This window comes from Lampetra fluviatilis, chromosome 2, assembly GCF_964198595.1.
Source record: "Lampetra fluviatilis chromosome 2, kcLamFluv1.1, whole genome shotgun sequence".
Taxonomy (NCBI): Eukaryota; Metazoa; Chordata; class Hyperoartia; order Petromyzontiformes; family Petromyzontidae; genus Lampetra; species Lampetra fluviatilis.
The window spans coordinates 24,498,825-24,520,834 of record NC_136276.1 but is presented as its reverse complement, the minus strand read 5'-3'; the positions used below and the strand labels follow the sequence as shown (position 1 = coordinate 24,520,834).

Genomic DNA, 22,010 nt, shown 5'->3' with positions numbered 1-22,010 from the left:
AGATGCTGCAAGGCCCCGCCAGGCCCTGCCAGGCCCTCCCCGTCCATGCCAGGCCCTTGCCTGGATTTACCTGTGAGGGCTGCATCAGCGGCTCGGGGGGGGAAGAAAGGTTGGCCTGCAGCGACATGGTTTTCTCGAGCTGGGCCGAGCAGCCCGGCTTATCGGCGGCAGTGCGGCGCCCCCTCCGCACGGAGCAGTCAGCCTGGGTGAGGGCCTCGTCCTCGCTCAGGGCCCTCACCACGGGCCCCGCCAGCGGGGACGGGAGGGCCCCGTCGCTCTCGTAGCCCAGATGCTCGCGCAGCCCCCACCCCAAGTCCCCGCCACCCTCCTCTGCCTGGAGGAACTTGCGCGTGCAGGGCAGCGAAGCCTCGCTGCTGCCGCGCGACAGCTCCGAGTCGGAATGCTTGTAGCCAAGCTGGTGCTGGCGGATGAGAGCGGAGAGGCGCGCCGCGGGAAGCGAGGGGTTGCTGAGGCTTGACACGAGTTCCTGCGGCCCACGCCCGCCCGGCGGGGGGAAGCACAGGCCCAGGCCCGGGCTGAGCGGGGGAGGCGGGCACACAATCGGCACGGCCACCGGCTTGCTCTTCTTGCGGCGGCGGCCGGGCGAATGGCTCAGAGAGGACACAGAGTCTTCGGTGCTGTGGCTCGAGAAGGATTCGTCCATTGACATCTCGCTGCTTTGCCGGCTGTGGCAGTCCTGGCTGCTCTGGCGGCTACTCGTTTCCTGGCTGCTCTGTCTGGTGCTGCTGCACTGGCTGCCCTGCGAACCGTGCGCGTCTTGAGCGTTTCCCCTGCCGTAGCCGGCCTCCTTTGCGCCGGGTCTGCCGTCGCCGTCCTGACTGCTGCATCGAACGTGCACCGCCTCCTGGCTCGTGCCCTGGCTAGCGAGCTTTCCGTGTCCGTTCTGCACCAAACCCTGCCAGCCCAGCACGAGGTGACCGCAGTGTCCCTTCTCCCTCGCCAAGCTGGAGTCTCCAAAGTGCTTCGCTTGCGGGCCGTGGCCGGTGGCGCCCGCCTGCCCCGCACAAGGCGTGCCGTCCTGAGTGGCCTGGCGGTGCAGGGGGCGGCCCTCTAACGTGCCCCCCAGCTGGCTCTTGAGACACTGCTCCAGGGAGCTGACGATCTGTCGGTTTAAAACGCTGTTGGGAAAGGGGCTCGCGTACCGTTGCTGAGCTCCGTCTGACGGGAGAGAGATGTGCTGCTGTTGCTGCTGCTGCTGCTCCGCGGGCAGAGAAGCCAGCCCTTGAGTAGCGCTATCCTGGGACATCTGGATGGCTTGCCTCAGGTACTGTATGGAGGGTGAGGGCAGGGAACCCTGGGAGGAGAAGGTGTGCAGCGCGGGGCGCGGGCGCTCATTGGGGCCGGGCTGCGGCTCGGAGCACAGGCACGCGTGGCTGCCGTGCGGCGTCCCCCCGTGGCTGCCGTGCGGCGTCCCCCCGTGGTGCCCGCGGCTCTGCTGCGCGGTGTCGCCGTGCGTGGTGTCGGCGTGCGGCTCGTCGTAGACGCTAAGCTGTGGCTCGGCAGGGGGCTCGTCGTAGATCGGGAAGTCTTGCGTGTCCGTGCCCTGCGGGAAGGAACGCAAAACAACAGACGTTGTTTTGCCACCGGTGCCAAAGTAGGCGGAATACAAACAATACGACGGAATGCCCGAGTGATGTTGCCCCACATGATCCATGCTCCGTTCGCCTCCGTGCTCTGGGTCGTGTTTTGTTTCGCTCACCTGTGGCGTTCCTGTTCACTCTTTTTGTTTGTAACAAAATGTGACGAGCCCGAAACAGCACGCCACGCGGTTCGCATAACCTGAAGTCACATTTCACGCAACTGGACCATGTAAAGGACGGGAGGTAAAAGGTGGGGAGAGGGGCCCTCACCGCTGTCCCCCCAATTAAGTGAGGACACCAAGTCGGTGGGCGGGGGAAAATGGGGAGCTGATGACGGGGGAGAGGAAGTACAGTAGACACTCGATTATTCATGCTGATGACGGGAAGGAGGGCCGCGGAGAATTAAAAATTGTGGATGATCCAAAAATATAACCATTTTCCGTGGATCTCTATGCCAAAACGAATGATCGACCGATCGATGCGCGTGCTCAGTGATGACACTTTCCTGCTCCTGCCCAGCAGAAGACTCCACCCACTAAGTGGATAGCAAAGCCACGCCAATCAACATCAAACTCCACTGTTGTAAAGATATGCAACTGCTGTACTGTAGATGCAATCACGTGGATTTCAGATTAACTGAAGCAACATATTTGTTCGGTTTAAGTACGTGGCTTGTAATACACATTTCCAAGAATAACAATGTTGTATAACTGTTTTTTAGATTATTAATTTGGGCTGAAACGAAAATCCATGAGTTATTAATTTATTTGAAGCCTTCGTGACTGCAGGAATTACTCTTTGGTTCTTTCGATAAAGTCATGTAGAAAGAAAAAAAATTAAATCATAGAATACGACGTTTTGATTGCAACACAAGCAATCGTCATCAGGTAGAAAACAAACCTTTGGAAGAACGTAATCAACCAGGTTATGCGTTAACTGTGTGTTAGCCGACTCTCTGTGTTGTATTTCTAAGTTCACTAGGTATGTTTTCTACCTGATGACGATTGCTTGTGTTGCAATCGAAACGTCATATTCTATTATTTAATTTATTTTCTTTCTACGTGACTTCACCGAAAGAACCATAGAGTTATTAATTAATGTCAAAATCTCAGGTGCACAGCCAATACGCAAATCGGATAAACCGCACACGGATAATCGAGAGTCTCCTGTATAACCAATCTTATGTGGGAGACCTAGGGTAGGGGAGGGGGAGGGAAGAGGTGGAGGGGAAAGGGGGTTCCTGTTCATTCTTTATTACGTTCATTGCTTGGATGTTGGATGTTAAGATGTTTGTCTGGGTGGGTCAAAATGGTAAGCGTTTTGAAGATGGAATTTGCATGAATAAAAACAATGTCTTATTATTCTTACAAGAACCTGGAAAAAGGTAGGAGGAGGATCGAGGCAGGGAGAGAGTGGATAGTGGCAACAACAAAAAACACGTTATACAAGGAATCATGTCTGCATTAACCACAATACCTGTGGTCAGAATACAAAAAAAAACATACTCTGATAATATATGCTTTGTCTTTGAAGCTGATTGGTTCACACCAGAGACAGCTTTCTTTTGAGCCTCGTATAAAACGGTGTAAGACCAGAGGACGCCAAAAGGAGTACAGCGCAAAGACAATGCACTACCAGAGTAATGAGAGCTCGGGGTGAGCATCTACATCATGGGACCTCCTTTGTCAGCACCAAAATATGAAAATCGGGTTTTTTCCCCTTTTTTCTGGCAACAAAAAAACACCTGGAGAGAAAACTTCCCCAATCCAAAATGCAGAGCATATTCACGTTCAAAAAAATAGGCACCTTAGCATTTTTCCACCTTCCTTTTGTAAAGTGCACAAGTTTAACAACAACAATAACAACATTCGTGTATAATTAGGGCTAGGCTTGTGCTTGTACCGATCGTCGCACCTGCAGCCGCGTGCGAGATGGCACCGTGGAACTGCGCGACCGTGAGACAAGAGGCAGCGTTTATCTTCCGACGTAAATTACGACAACAAAATTTCACAATTTAGTAGACTGTCCTTTTTTAAACGCCATCGAACGCAACCGTGTAAAAATGTACGGAAGCAGCCCTTATTGCCAATCCACTGCTGGACAAGGGCCTCCCCCTCCAGGCCGTGGGCACAGAGCTTGGAGCAGTGAACAAAGTCCCAGTAATACTTCGATATATGAAGTAGATCCTTTCCTGGAGCTTCGCTCGCACTTTGAAACATCATATATTGAATAACTTGCAACATTGGCACTACGAGGATGCATTCACAGCCTTTGGAGCTTACTATAAATACTTCACAACTAACCATCAAATTGTAAAAAAAGACAATTTATAATGAAAAAATATTTCTACACTGTACAGTATTAAAATTAAAATGACATAAATAAAAGAAAGATAATTGTATTCTTATTTATACAGCACTGTAGATCGCCGATTATATTATTTATTGATCAATTTCAGTGTATTTATTTATTATTAATTGAACATATACGTAGATCTGAACGATGGATTTTGCTGCACAGCCCCCCCCGACCGCTCGCGCACAGCCGAGTGGCAATGGAACGCGCGCAGTGACCGCACCGCCGCCACCGTCACCGTGTAATCTCTGCCGGGCTGGGCGCCGCTCGAGTGCCTGCGGGGACGGCCCAGCGACGAGAAGCTGGAGAGCGGCCGGTGCTGGTGCGCCGAGCCGGCGTAACGTCGTGACACCGTCTGGCCCCTGGCGGCGCCACCGGGAGCCTTCACCGGCCGACATGCGTCCTGCGGGTGGCCCCGCGCGCCGCCCCACGCCTCCTGCGGGTACTGCCAGGCGTGGGACGACGACGGCGGCGGTGCCGTCGGGGACACGGGCGGCGGGTCGGGGAGGTGCGGCGGCCGCTCCGATGGGCCACCGCAGGGCCGCGCCCGGAGCAGCTCCGTGGCGCGCGAGAGATCGGCGCGGTCGGCCGAGCCCTGGCTGTGGTGCCGCGGCTTGACGGGCGGTGGCTCGCAATCCGACAGCGTCGCGGCGAGGGCGGCCTCGTGCACAGCGTGCTGCTCGTCCGAGCCCTGGCTGTGGTGCCGCGGCTTGGCGTGGGGGGGGGCACCGCCGCCGCCCACCGCGCCGGGCTGGTGTGGTGGCGCCAAGCCGATCCCCTCGTAGGGCTGTAGAGATCCGGGAGGCCTCACCGACATCTGGCATTGGCTGCCGGGGATCAGCGGGGACGGCTTGCCTCTCGGGATGGACGGTGCCGGGAACGCCTTCGGAGATGGTCTGGAAAGAAAAAATGATAAAGAATATTCAACAGGCTCCAACTAGAATGGAAATGACGCAAAATAACTGTATCCAATCATGCAAATCGTCAGCCACATTCTAACAGCACTCCGCACTTTCAAGAAAAACGATGGCCTGCTGAGGACGTGTCGCCGTGCAGGGACCGGATTGGGACCCGAGTGGGAACTGCGCTCACCGGGAGTACGGCTTGGAGGCCACAGGCGGCTGAGTGCGACTCAGCGCGTCAGCGAGCGCGCGCTGCCCGGGCGTCCCCGCGTCGTGGCACGGAGCGGACGGCTTCCTCTCGCCCTCCGCGGTGTCCCCAGCGTTCGCCTCCACGCTGGACCTTAGCGCGCTCAGCATGTCCGCCCGCAGCCAGCACTTTCTCTCCTCACCATCCGGCCTCTGCGTCTGCTGTTTGCCGTGGTCTTGACCCGGCGCGCCCACGAGGTACGGCTGTCCCTCCGCATCGAGATTGCCGGGCGGCGGTTGCTGCTTCTGCTGCGGCTGCTGCAATCCAGCCGCTTTTGGCAGCAGGGGCCCGGCCACATGCAGCCCCTGCGCCTCTGTGCTCTGCTTGAGAGTCTGCAACTTGGCAAGGGGGATGATGTCGCAGTGCTGCGGGCGATGCCATACCGTGCGCTGGCTCGACGTGTTGTAGTAGTAGAAGCGCGCCGTGTTCGGGTCGAACAGCTCCCACCACTGGTTGTCGTGCGTGCGCTTGATCTTGGCGTCGGCTGGAGGGTCCCACACGCACTCGCCCGTCACCAGGTTGGCGTACATGTGTTCCCGCGTCCGGGGTTCAATGATTTCCACCCACTCAAATCTGCAAACCGGAGCAGGCTATCAGTTATGACTCGGCCTTCACACTTCTAAAACAAGCATGAGTAAACACACAATGTTTATTATAATAATTAGAATTAATATTTATTCATCCAGAATAGCCACACCGAGTCATAGGACGAGTGCTTATACGTATACTGTAGGAGGTCACCGGAGCACCTGGAGAAACCCCACGTGTGCAAGGCGGCATCTTGGCAGAGGTGATCCACCAACCCTCACGTCCAGTCCTGGATTAGAGGCCACGTGCACAGCCACCACTGCCAAGATGCTAAACGTCAACATCGTGGTCAGCCATGATCAATCCACTGCTGGACGAGGACTCCCAAGCCATCACCATTTCTCACGGTCCTCTGATGTAACATTTCACCGAGCAGTCACACGAGCCGATTTCATCGCTCCATCTAAACTCCGTTTTCATTCTCGATCGCCGTCCATCGGCCCTTCCTGAATTACTTTCCTGAAAGTCAGAGAGATGTCTTCAACCTTACTATGCTATTCAATCCGCGTGCGCCCCTTCCTATCTCTCAAAGTAACTCCTCTCTATGCTCCTTTGTATGTATGTGTGAATGATGAACTTCTTTCGCACCATATGTAGCCAACCGTGCTAATCGAAGGTGCGGGGAAAGGACAACAAACTAAACACAAACGGCAGTTTGTGCACTGTTCACTCGATCTCGCATTTTCTTCATCAAAGTCCATATTACTGATCTACGTGTGGTATCGGGCAGTAGGCACTGAGTAATATTCTCTTCTTTAACAGGCGCATTTGGTGCATTGCTTTGCATTGCCAAGTTCAGCTTCCCACAATGCACACTTTTCACATTTTTTGCGCGCAGTTCCAATTTACTTTGCTCACTCGGTGTTCGCCGCCGAGGGTGCGACGGGATTCATCTTTTTCATTCCCATTGCTCTGTGCCCCCCCTCCGCTACCGTTCCCAATCTGCTGTAATGTGCACCAACTCCCACTTTATTGAGGGTGACATTGGCATGTAGAATAAAGCCTCATTGATTGATTAACTACAATTAAGACGCGGTGTCAACACCGCACAATGCGAGTAGCTGGCAGCAAGCGGGGAACTGGAAGCAACGGCGCAAGAAGCTGTGAAACGCGCAGCAGCAGAGAGCGAGAAGACGCTGTATGAGCCGTGCTCTAAACTAAACAATAACATTTTTTATTTTACGAGGCATAAGGCCCCACTGAGCTGTGTAGCTCATTTTTAAGAGGCGACCCTGGCCATCACAATGAAGTGGCTTATCACGTGCAAATTTAAAGCAGCCAAATAACATGAAACGCGTGATGTTGATTCAAAACGTGGGAGGGAAAAACCGGAGGACCCGGAGACAAATCCAGACGACCACGGGGAGAGACACATGCAAACTCCAAACACACAGGCGTCACGGTCGGGATCGAACCCCCGACCTCCTGTCTACCAGGCGAGGGAGATAACATCTCGCCACCACGGCGGCCGCTTTGTCAAGGCCCTGTTTGGATCACGTGCAAAAACTTTGCTCCAAATACAACTCTGGAATGCGCAGTCAGCATCATAGCCGAGCGAAAAATGGCGAGGATGCGCAGCGTTCCGAATGCGATGTCTACACACCGTGGGCTGTGTGCAAACCTCAAAAATCTATTTACTAAATGCAATAATCTTACTGTACAGCTGATAAATGGCAAAAGGGGTGCCGTGGTGGGGAGATGTTATCTCATTCGCCTTGTATGCAGGATGCCGTGGGCTCGATCCAGATCCTCATGCCTGTATATTTGGAGTTTGCGTGTCCCTGTGGTCGCGTGGATGTTTCTTCGAGTCCTCCGGTTTTTCCCTCCACATTTAGAATCAACGTCATGCATTTAGAGTATTTGGCCGCGATAACTTTCCACGCAATAAGCCACTTCGTTGAGCTATCAATTGTGACCAGGTCGCTTCTGAAAACGAGCTATACAGGCAGTCCCCGGGTTACGGAAGACCCAACGTACGGAAATCTGACTTGGCGAAAATGCTCCCATAAATCACGTAAAAAATAAATCAAGATGCAAAAATGTTTGTGTTAGTTACGTAAGCGCAAATAGTGCAGCACGGTGAGGTGGATGAATACCGCGGGACGAGGCTTAAGGCGAGCTGCCTTACGCCTCGCTCCACCAAGACGCCACCTTCACAGAGCCCGAGCTTCACTCGGATTAAGGTAAATGGATCTTTTTGTCGCGTTATGTAATTCTTTTCCTTTTGTAGCATTAGGTAATTGTTTGTTTTCTATGCTTAGAACTATCTTTTATTCCCATGTGTCTTTTGCTAGTTTTCTTCATTTAAAGTTAATTTCAGGAGTTATTTACTGTATGTACGGAGTGGGTATGTGTGTGTATGTATGAAGTCTAGGCCGAGCCTAATGCACGGTAAACAAACATTTGGGAGTGATTGCTTTCTGTTAAACAATTGGTTACAGTTATATGTTCCATTCGTTTAATTATGGGTAGTGTTAGGGTAGACATTAGATGAAGTGAAAGAATCATGCAGAGCGTATGTACAGCGATACGATACAGGTAAAGATAGAAAGTGGACGCGGTACCGAGAGAAAACGGTAGGGGAGGGACAACTATTTCCGGCTACGGGATTTTATCGTTGATTTTGGGGAGAAATTTTCAGTTTCCGACATAAGGAAAATTCGGGTTACGGATCACTTTCGCGAAGCCAACCCTTCCGTAACCCGGGCACTGATTGTTTAGCTCAGTGGTTAAATACAAAAAAAATGTTTAAGTTTATACTTAAACTTTGGGTGCAATTGGTATTTTAAGCTTTAAATACGTGAATAAGATTGACGATGTTTTTTGTATGCTGGATGCGTAACAAAGCCAACGGTGATAATTAGGAATACTGCTGCAGTGGGCACACAGTATCAATTGTTGCACGTGATCGCCGTCTGTGTGAGTGAGGAGGCCATGCGTGCAGGATAGCGGAGGTGATGTGAGCTTGTCAACCCAATGGGGCTGGGGCTGGGCCGTGTTTCTGCACAAACAGTTGGTGGCGAATAATGGAGTCCAAGGGAGCAGCAGACTCCATAATTTCACACAACAAATAAACGTGGCTCGAATGCACACATTTGGAATTGGGAGTGCACACACACATGCAAACCATCTGCTCCCATGTGAACAATCTTCCAGTTGGAGATCTTTGGTTTATTTTTTTACGAATATATTTCAGGAAGACTCACTGGATTAAGATTCAATTCCAGTTTACTTGACTACGGCTCTGAGAGGTGAGACTGACATCACATCCCACCCCCTCCATAAAATGCCACTCCCTCCATCACATCTCACTCCATGCCAACCCCTCCCTCACACCCCACTCCCTCCATCACACCCCACTCCCTCACACTCCCTCCATCACACCCCACTCCCTCCATCACACCTCCTCCATCACACCCCACTCCCTCCATCACACCTCACGCCCTCAATCACACCCCACCCCCTCCATCACACCCCACCCCCTCCATCACACCCCACTCCCTCCATCACACTCCATCCATCACACCCCACTCCCTCCCTCACACCCCACTCCCTCCATCACACCCCCTCCATCACACCTCACTCCCTCCATCACACCCCACTCCCTCCCTCACACCCCACCCCCTCCATCACACCCCACTCCCTCCATCACACCCCACTCCCTCACACTCCCTCCATCACACCCCACTCCCTCAATCACACCTCACGCCCTCCATCACACCCCACCCCCTCCATCACACCCCACCCCCTCCATCACACCCCACTCCCTCCATCACACTCCCTCCATCACACCCCACTCCCTCCATCACACCCCACTCCCTCCATCACACCCCCTCCATCACACTCCCTCCATCACACCCCACTCCCTCCATCACACCCCACTCCCCCCATCACATCCCACCCCCTCCATCACACTCCCCCCATCACACCTCACCCCCTCCATCACATCCCACTCCCTCCATCACACCCAACCCCCTCCATCACACCGACCCCCTCCATCACACCCCACCCCGTCATCACACCCCATTCCCGCCATCACACCCCACCCCATCACACCCCCTCCATCACACCCACTCCATCACACCCCCAACATCAAACCCCACTCCCTCCATCACACCCCCCTCCCTCACACCCCACCCCCTCCATCACACCCCACCCCCTCCATCACACCCCACCCCCTCCATCACACCCCACCCCCTCCATCACACCCCACTCCCCACATCACACCCCACTCCCCCCATCACATCCCACCCCCTCCATCACACCCCACTCCCCCCATCACACCCCAACCCCTCCATCATACCCCACTCCATCATACCCCACTCCCTCCATCACACCCCACCCCATCACACTCCCTCCATCACACCCCACTCCATCCATCACACTCCCTCCATCACACCCCACTCCCTCCATCACACCCCACCCCATCACACTCCCTCCATCACACCCCACTCCATCCATCACACTCCCTCCATCACACCCCACTCCCTCCATCACACCCCACTCCCTCCATCACACCCCACCCCATCACACTCCCTCCATCACACCCCACCCCATCACACTCCCTCCATCACACCCCACTCCATCCATCACACTCCCTCCATCACACCCCACTCCCTCCATCACACCCCACTCCCTCCATCACACCCCACCCCATCACACTCCCTCCATCACACCCCACTCCCTCCATCACACCCCACTCCCTCCATCACACCCCACTCCCTCCATCACACACCACTACCCCCATCACATCCCACCACCCCCATCACATCCCACCCCCTCCATCACTCCCCACCCCACCCCCTCCATCACACCCGACCCCCTCCATCACACCCGACCCCCTCCATCACACCCCACCCCCCCATCACACCCCACCCCCCCATCACACCCCACTCCCATCACACCCCACCCCCACCATCACACCCCACCCCCTCCATCATACCCCACTCCCTCCATCACACTCCCTCCATCACACCCCACCCCCTCCATCACACCCCACCCCCTCCATCACACCCCACCCCCTCCATCACACCCCACCCCCTCCATCACACCCCACTCCCTCCATCACACCCCACCCCATCACACTCCCTCCATCACACCCCACTCCCTCCATCACACCCCACTCCCTCCATCACACCCCACTCCCTCCATCACACACCACTACCCCCATCACATCCCACCACCCCCATCACATCCCACCCCCTCCATCACTCCCCACCCCACCCCCTCCATCACACCCGACCCCCTCCATCACACCCGACCCCCTCCATCACACCCCACCCCCCCATCACACCCCACCCCCCCATCACACCCCACTCCCATCACACCCCACCCCCACCATCACACCCCACCCCCTCCATCATACCCCACTCCCTCCATCACACCCCACCCCCTCCATCACACCCCACCCCATCACACTCCCTCCATCACACCCCACTCCATCCATCACACTCCCTCCATCACACCCCACTCCCTCCATCACACCCCACCCCATCACACTCCCTCCATCACACCCCACTCCATCCATCACACTCCCTCCATCACACCCTACTCCCTCCATCACACCCCACTCCCTCCATCACACCCCACCCCATCACACTCCCTCCATCACACCCCACCCCATCACACTCCCTCCATCACACCCCACTCCATCCATCACACTCCCTCCATCACACCCCACTCCCTCCATCACACCCCACTCCCTCCATCACACCCCACCCCATCACACTCCCTCCATCACACCCCACTCCCTCCATCACACCCCACTCCCTCCATCACACCCCACTCCCTCCATCACACACCACTACCCCCATCACATCCCACCACCCCCATCACATCCCACCCCCTCCATCACTCCCCACCCCACCCCCTCCATCACACCCGACCCCCTCCATCACACCCGACCCCCTCCATCACACCCCACCCCCCCATCACACCCCACCCCCCCATCACACCCCACTCCCATCACACCCCACCCCCCACCATCACACCCCACCCCCTCCATCATACCCCACTCCCTCCATCACACTCCCTCCATCACACCCCACCCCCTCCATCACACCCCACCCCCTCCATCACACCCCACCCCCTCCATCACACCCCACCCCCTCCATCACACCCCACTCCCTCCATCACACCCCACCCCATCACACTCCCTCCATCACACCCCACTCCCTCCATCACACCCCACTCCCTCCATCACACCCCACTCCCTCCATCACACACCACTACCCCCATCACATCCCACCACCCCCATCACATCCCACCCCCTCCATCACTCCCCACCCCACCCCCTCCATCACACCCGACCCCCTCCATCACACCCGACCCCCTCCATCACACCCCACCCCCCCATCACACCCCACCCCCCCATCACACCCCACTCCCATCACACCCCACCCCCACCATCACACCCCACCCCCTCCATCATACCCCACTCCCTCCATCACACCCCACCCCCTCCATCACACCCCACCCCCTCCATCACACCCCACCCCCTCCATCACACCCCACCCCCTCCATCACACCCCACCCCCTCCATCACACCCCACCCCCTCCATCACACCCCACCCCCTCCATCACACCCCACCCCCTCCCTCACACCCCACCCCCTCCATCACACCCCACTCCCCCCATCACACCCCACCCCCTCCATCACACCCCACTCCCTCCATTACACCCCACCCCCTCCATCACACCCCACTCCCCCCATCACACCCCCCCCCCCATCACACCCCACCACCCCCCCCATCACACCCCACCCCCTCCATCATACCCCACTCCCTCCATCATACCCCACTCCCTCCATCATACCCCACTCCCTCCATCACATCCCACTCCATCACACTCCCTCCATCACACTCCCTCCATCACATCACACCCCCTCCATCACACCCCACCCCCCCATCACACCCCACTCCCTCCATCACACCCCATCCCATCACACTCCCTCCATCACACCACACTCCCTCCATCACACCCCACTCCCTCCATCACACCCCACTCCCTCCATCACACCCCACTCCCTCCATCACACCCCACCCCATCACACTCCCTCCATGACACCCCACTCCCTCCATCACACCCCACTACCCCCATCACATCCCACCACCTCCATCACACCCCACCCCACCCCCTCCATCACACCCGACCCCCTCCATCACACCCCACCCCATCACACTCCCTCCATCACACCCCACACCCCCCAATCACACTCCCCCCATCACACCCCACTCCATCACACTCCCTCCATCACACTCCCTCCATCACACCCCACCCCCTCCATCACACTCCACCCCCCTATCACACCCCACTCCCTCCATCACACCCCATCCCATCACACTCCCTCCATCACACCCCACTCCCTCCATCACACCCCACTCCCTCCATCACACCCCACTCCCTCCATCACACCCCACTCCCTCCATCACACCCCACCCCATCACACTCCCTCCATCACACCCCACTACCCCCATCACATCCCACCCCCTCCATCACACCCCACCCCACCCCCTCCATCACACGCGACCCCCTCCATCACACCCCACCCCCCCATCACACTCCACTCCCATCACACCCCACCCCATCACACTCCCTCCATCACACCCCACCCCCCCCATCACACTCCCCCCATCACACCCCACCCCCCCATCACACTCCCCCCATCACACCCCACCCCCTCCATCACACCCCACTCCCCCCATCACACCCCACCCCCTCCATCACACCCACCCCCCATCACACCCCACCCCCCTCCATCACACCCCCCCCATCACACTCCCTCCATCACACCCCACTCCCTCCATCACAACCCACCCCATCACACTCCCCCCATCACACCCCACCCCCTCCATCACACCCCACTCCCCCCATCACATCCCACCCTCTCCATCACACCCCCCCCCCATGACACTCCCTCCATCACACCCCACTCCCTCCATCACACCCCACTCCCTCCATCACACCCCACCCCCTCCATCACACCCTACCCCCCCATCACACCCCACTCCCCCATCACACCCCACTCCCTCCATCACACCCCACTCCCTCCATCACACCCCACTCCCGACATCACACCCCACTCCCCCATCACACCCCACTCCCTCCATCACACCCCACCCCCTCCATCACACCCCACTCCCTCCATCACACACCACTACCCCCATCACATCCCACCACCCCCATCACATCCCACCCCCTCCATCACTCCCCACCCCACCCCCTCCATCACACCCGACCCCCTCCATCACACCCGACCCCCTCCATCACACCCCACCCCCCCATCACACCCCACCCCCCCATCACACCCCACTCCCATCACACCCCACCCCCACCATCACACCCCACCCCCTCCATCATACCCCACTCCCTCCATCACACCCCACCCCCTCCATCACACCCCACCCCCTCCATCACACCCCACCCCCTCCATCACACCCCACCCCCTCCATCACACCCCACCCCCTCCATCACACCCCACCCCCTCCATCACACCCCACCCCCTCCATCACACCCCACCCCCTCCATCACACCCCACCCCCTCCCTCACACCCCACCCCCTCCATCACACCCCACTCCCCCCATCACACCCCACCCCCTCCATCACACCCCACTCCCTCCATTACACCCCACCCCCTCCATCACACCCCCACTCCCCCCATCACACCCCCCCCCCCATCACACCCCACCACCCCCCCCATCACACCCCACCCCCTCCATCATACCCCACTCCCTCCATCATACCCCACTCCCTCCATCATACCCCACTCCCTCCATCACATCCCACTCCATCACACTCCCTCCATCACACTCCCTCCATCACATCACACCCCCTCCATCACACCCCACCCCCCCATCACACCCCACTCCCTCCATCACACCCCATCCCATCACACTCCCTCCATCACACCACACTCCCTCCATCACACCCCACTCCCTCCATCACACCCCACTCCCTCCATCACACCCCACTCCCTCCATCACACCCCACCCCATCACACTCCCTCCATGACACCCCACTCCCTCCATCACACCCCACTACCCCCATCACATCCCACCACCTCCATCACACCCCACCCCACCCCCTCCATCACACCCGACCCCCTCCATCACACCCCACCCCATCACACTCCCTCCATCACACCCCACACCCCCCAATCACACTCCCCCCATCACACCCCACTCCATCACACTCCCTCCATCACACTCCCTCCATCACACCCCACCCCCTCCATCACACTCCACCCCCCTATCACACCCCACTCCCTCCATCACACCCCATCCCATCACACTCCCTCCATCACACCCCACTCCCTCCATCACACCCCACTCCCTCCATCACACCCCACTCCCTCCATCACACCCCACTCCCTCCATCACACCCCACCCCATCACACTCCCTCCATCACACCCCACTACCCCCATCACATCCCACCCCCTCCATCACACCCCACCCCACCCCCTCCATCACACGCGACCCCCTCCATCACACCCCACCCCCCCATCACACTCCACTCCCATCACACCCCACCCCATCACACTCCCTCCATCACACCCCACCCCCCCCATCACACTCCCCCCATCACACCCCACCCCCCCATCACACTCCCCCCATCACACCCCACCCCCTCCATCACACCCCACTCCCCCCATCACACCCCACCCCCTCCATCACACCCACCCCCCATCACACCCCACCCCCTCCATCACACCCCCCCCATCACACTCCCTCCATCACACCCCACTCCCTCCATCACAACCCACCCCATCACACTCCCCCCATCACACCCCACCCCCTCCATCACACCCCACTCCCCCCATCACATCCCACCCTCTCCATCACACCCCCCCCCCATGACACTCCCTCCATCACACCCCACTCCCTCCATCACACCCCACTCCCTCCATCACACCCCACCCCCTCCATCACACCCTACCCCCCCATCACACCCCACTCCCCCATCACACCCCACTCCCTCCATCACACCCCACTCCCTCCATCACACCCCACTCCCGACATCACACCCCACTCCCCCATCACACCCCACTCCCCTCCATCACACCCCACCCCCTCCATCACACCCCACTCCCCCCATCACACCCCACTCCCCCCATCACATCCCACTCCCCCCATCACACCCCACTCCCCCCATCACATCCCACCCCCTCCATCACACTCCCTCCATCACACCCCACCCCCTCCATCACACCCCACTCCCTCCATCACACCCCCCCCCCATCACACCCCACCCCCTCCATCACACCCCAATCCCCCCATCACACCCCACCCCCTCCATCACACCCCACTCCCCCCATCACACCCCACCCCCTCCATCACACCCCACTCCCTCCATCACACCCCACTCCCGACATCACACCCCACTCCCCCATCACACCCCACCCCCTCCATCACACCCCACTCCCCCGATCACACCCCCCCCCATCACACCCCCCCCCCCCATCACACCCCACCCCCTCCATCATACCCCACTCCCTCCATCATACCCCACTCCCTCCATCATACCCCACTCCCTCCATCATACCCCACTCCCTCCATCACACCCCACTCCATCACACTCCCTCCATCACACTCCCTCCATCACACCCCACCCCCTCCATCACACCCCACCCCCCCATCACACCCCACTCCCTCCATCACACCCCATCCCATCACACTCCCTCCATCACACCACACTCCCTCCATCACACCCCACTCCCTCCATCACACCCCACTCCCTCCATCACACCCCACTCCCTCCATCACACCCCACCCCATCACACTCCCTCCATGACACGCCACTCCCTCCATCACACCCCACTACCCCCATCACATCCCACCCCCTCCATAACACCCCACCCCACCCCCTCCATCACACCCGACCCCCTCCATCACACCCCACCCCCCCATCACACTCCACTCCCATCACACCCCACCCCCCTCCATCACACCCCACCCCATCACACTCCCTCCATCACACCCCACACCCCCCCATCACACTCCCCCCATCACACCCCACTCCATCACACTCCCTCCATCACACTCCGTCCATCACACCCCACCCCCTCCATCACACCCCACCCCCCCATCACACCCCACTCCCTCCATCACACCCCATCCCATCACACTCCCTCCATCACACCCCACTCCCTCCATCACACCCCACTCCCTCCATCACACCCCACTCCCTCCATCACACCCCACTCCCCCCATCACACCCCACCCCCTCCATCACACCCCACTCCCCCCATCACATCCCACCCTCTCCATCACACCCCCCCCCCATGACACTCCCTCCATCACACCCCACCCCCTCCATCAAACCCCACCCCCCCATCACACTCCCCCCATCACACCCCACCCCCTCCATCACACCCCCCCCATCACACTCCCTCCATCACACCCCACTCCCCCCATCACACCCCACCCCCTCCATCACACCCCACTCCCCCCATCACACCCCACCCCCTCCATCACACCCCACTCCCCCCATCACATCCCACCCCCTCCATCACAACCCCCCCCATCACACTCCCTCCATCACACCCCACTCCCTCCATCACACCCCACTCCCTCCATCACACCCCACCCCCTCCATCACACCCCACGCCCCCATCACACCCCACTCCCTCCATCACACCCCACTCCCTCCATCACACCCCACTCCCTCTATCACACCCCACTCCCCCCATCACACCCCACCCCCTCCATCACACCCCACCCCCCCATCACACTCCCCCCATCACACCCCACCCCCTCCATCACACCCCCCCACCCATCACACTCCCTCCATCACACCCCACTCCCTCCATCACACCCCACTCCCTCCATCACACCCCACTCCATCACACTCCCCCCATCACATCCCACCCCATCACACTCCCCCCATCACACCCCACTCCCCCCATCACACCCCCCCCCCATCACACTCCCCCCATCACACCCCACCCCCTCCATCACACCCCACTCCCCCCATCACATCCCACCCCCTCCATCACACCCCCCCCCCCCCATCACACTCCCTCCATCACACCCCACTCCCTCCATCACACCCCACTCCCTCCATCACACCCCACTCCCTCCATCACACCCCACTCCCCCCATCACATCCCACCCTCTCCATCACACCCCCCCCCATGACACTCCCTCCATCACACCCCACTCCCTCCATCACACCCCACTCCCTCCATCACACCCCACCCCCTCCATCACACCCCACCCCCCCATCACACCCCACTCCCCCATCACACCCCACTCCCTCCTTCACACCCCACTCCCTCCATCACACCCCACTCCCGACATCACACCCCACTCCCTCATCACACCCCACTCCCTCCATCACACCCCACTCCCGACATCACACCCCACTCCCCCCATCACATCCCACCCCCTCCATCACACTCCCTCCATCACACCCCACCCCCTCCATCACACCCCAATCCCCCCATCACACCCCACCCCCTCCATCACACCCCACTCCCCCCATCACACCCCACCCCCTCCATCACACCCCACTCCCCCCATCACACCCCACCCCCTCCATCAAACCCCACCCCCCCATCACACTCCCCCCATCACACCCCACCCCCTCCATCACACCCCCCCCATCACACTCCCTCCATCACACCCATCACACCCCACCCCCTCCATCACACCCCACTCCCCCCATCACATCCCACCCCCTCCATCACACCCCCCCCCCCATCACACTCCCTCCATCACACCCCACTCCCTCCATCACACCCCACTCCCTCCATCACACCCCACTCCCTCCATCACACCCCACTCCCTCCATCACACCCCACTCCCTCCATCACACCCCACTCCCTCCATCACACCCCACCCCCTCCATCACACCCAACCCCCTCCATCACACCCCACCCCATCACACTCCCTCCATCACATCCCACCCCATCACACTCCCCTCCATCACACCCCACCCCATCTCACTCCCTCCATCACATCCCACCCCATCACACTCCCTCCATCACACCCCCCCCCATGACACTCCCTCCATCACACCCCACTCCCTCCATCACACCCCACTCCCTCCATCACACCCCACCCCCTCCATCACACCCCACCCCCCCATCACACCCCACTCCCCCATCACACCCCACTCCCTCCTTCACACCCCACTCCCTCCATCACACCCCACTCCCGACATCACACCCCACTCCCTCATCACACCCCACTCCCTCCATCACACCCCACTCCCGACATCACACCCCACTCCCCCCATCACATCCCACCCCCTCCATCACACTCCCTCCATCACACACCACCCCCTCCATCACACCCCAATCCCCCCATCACACCCCACCCCCTCCATCACACCCCACTCCCCCCATCACACCCCACCCCCTCCATCACACCCCACTCCCCCCATCACACCCCACCCCCTCCATCAAACCCCACCCCCCCATCACACTCCCCCCATCACACCCCACCCCCTCCATCACACCCCCCCCATCACACTCCCTCCATCACACCCCACTCCCCCCATCACACCCCACCCCCTCCATCACACCCCACTCCCCCCATCACACCCCACCCCCTCTATCACACCCCACTCCCCCCATCACATCCCACCCCCTCCATCACAACCCCCCCCATCACACTCCCTCCATCACACCCCACTCCCTCCATCACACCCCACTCCCTCCATCACACCCCACCCCCTCCATCACACCCCACGCCCCCATCACACCCCACTCCCTCCATCACACCCCACTCCCTCCATCACACCCCACTCCCTCTATCACACCCCACTCCCCCCATCACACCCCACCCCCCTCCATCACACCCCACCCCCCCATCACACTCCCCCCATCACACCCCACCCCCTCCATCACACCCCCCCACCCATCACACTCCCTCCATCACACCCCACTCCCTCCATCACACCCCACTCCCTCCATCACACCCCACTCCATCACACTCCCCCCATCACATCCCACCCCATCACACTCCCCCCATCACACCCCACTCCCCCCATCACACCCCCCCCCCCATCACACTCCCCCCATCACACCCCACCCCCTCCATCACACCCCACTCCCCCCATCACATCCCACCCCCTCCATCACACCCCCCCCCCCATCACACTCCCTCCATCACACCCCACTCCCTCCATCACACCCCACTCCCTCCATCACACCCCACTCCCTCCATCACACCCCACTCCCTCCATCACACCCCACTCCCTCCATCACACCCCACTCCCTCCATCACACCCCACCCCCTCCATCACACCCAACCCCCTCCATCACACCCCACCCCATCACACTCCCTCCATCACATCCCACCCCATCACACTCCCTCCATCACACCCCACCCCATCTCACTCCCTCCATCACACACCACCCCCCCCATCACACTCCCCCCATCACACCCCACCCCCTCCATCACACCCCACTCCCCCCATCACACCCCACCCCCTCCATCACACCCCACCCCCCCCATCACACCCCACCCCCTCCATCACACCCCCCCCACCCATCACACTCCCTCCATCACACCCCACTCCCTCCATCACACCCCACCCCATCACACTCCCCCCATCACATCCCACCCCATCACACTCCCCCCATCACACCCCACTCCCCCCATCACACCCCCCCCCCCATCACACTCCCCCCATCACACCCCACCCCATCCATCACATCCCACCCCCTCCATCACACCCCACCCCCCCATCACACTCCCCCCGTCACACTCCCCCCATCCATCACACTCCCCCCATCACACCCCACCCCATCCATCACATCCCACCCCCTCCATCACACCCCACCCCCCCATCACACTCCCCCCGTCACACTCCCCCCATCCATCACACTCCCCCCATCACACCCCACCCCCTCCATCACACCCCACTCCCCCCATCACACCCCACTCCCATCACACCCCCCTCCCTCCATTACACCCCACTCCCTCCATCACACCCCACTCCCTCCATCACACCCCACTCCCTCCATCACACCCCACTCCCCATTATCACATCCCACCCCCTCCATCACACACCACTCCCTCCATCACACCCCACCCCCTCCATCACACCCCACTCCCTCCATCACACCCCCCCCCATCACACCCCACCCCCTCCATCACACCCCAATCCCCCCATCACACCCCACCCCCTCCATCACACCCCAATCCCCCCATCACACCCCACCCCCTCCATCACACCCCACTCCCTCCATCACACCCCACCCCCCCCATCACACTTCCCCCATCACACCCCACCCCCTCCATCACACCCCACTCCCCCCATCACACCCCCCCCCCCTCCATCACACCCCCCCCATCACACTCCCTCCATCACACCCCACTCCCTCCATCACATCCCACCCCCTCCATCACACCCCCCTCATCACACTCCCTCCATCACACCCCACCCCCTCCATCACACCGCACCCCATCAACTCCCCCCATCACATCCCACCCCATCACACTCCCCCCATCACACCCCACTCCCCCCATCACACCCCCCCCATCACACTCCCCCCATCACACCCCACCCCCTCCATCACACCCCACTCCCCCCATCACACCCCACTCCCTCCATCACACCCCACCCCATCACACTCCCTCCATCACACCCCACCCCCCCATTACAATCCCCCCATCACACCCCACCCCCTTCATCACACCACACTCCCCCATCACACCCCACTCTCCCCATCACACCCCACCCCCTCAATCACACCGCACCCCCCCATCACACTCCCCCCATCACACCCCAACCCATCACACCCCACCCCCTCCATCACAACCCACTCCCCCCCATCACACCCCACCCCCTCCATCACACCCCACCCCCCCATCACACCCCCCCCCATCACACCCCACCCCCTCCATCACACCCCACTCCCATCACACCCCACCCCCTCCATCACACCCCACCCCCTCCATCACACCGCACCCCATCACACTCCCCCCATCACATCCCACCCCCTCCATCACACCCCCCCCCCCCATCACACTCCCTCCATCACACCCCACTCCCTCCATCACACCCCACTCCCTCCATCACACCCCACTCCCTCCATCACACCCCACTCCCTCCATCACACCCCACCCCCTCCATCACACCCCACCCCCTCCATCACACCCCACCCCATCACACTCCCTCCATCACATCCCACCCCATCACACTCCCTCCATCACACCCCACCCCATCACACTCCCTCCATCACACACCACCCCCCCATCACACTCCCCCCATCACACCCCACCCCCTCCATCACACCCCACTCCCCCCATCACACCCCACCCCCTCCATCACACCCCACCCCCCCCATCACACCCCACCCCCTCCA

At 59.9% G+C, this 22,010-nt stretch overlaps 1 protein-coding gene across 6 annotated transcripts in view; it reads right to left on the bottom strand.

Annotated features, from left to right (window-relative positions):
• Positions 1–22,010, bottom strand: part of ARHGAP39 (Rho GTPase activating protein 39) — a 67,076-nt gene that overhangs the window by 22,336 nt on the left and 22,730 nt on the right. For all 6 annotated transcript variants that reach the window (XM_078872701.1, XM_078872719.1, XM_078872710.1 and 3 more), the window contains exons 2-4: positions 5,049–5,678; positions 4,195–4,852; positions 71–1,564 (exon numbers count right to left, since the gene is read on the bottom strand). In XM_078872701.1, coding sequence (XP_078728827.1) covers positions 71–1,564; positions 4,195–4,852; positions 5,049–5,678 — 2,782 coding nt within the window. The remainder of the gene's footprint in view (positions 1–70; positions 1,565–4,194; positions 4,853–5,048; positions 5,679–22,010) is intronic.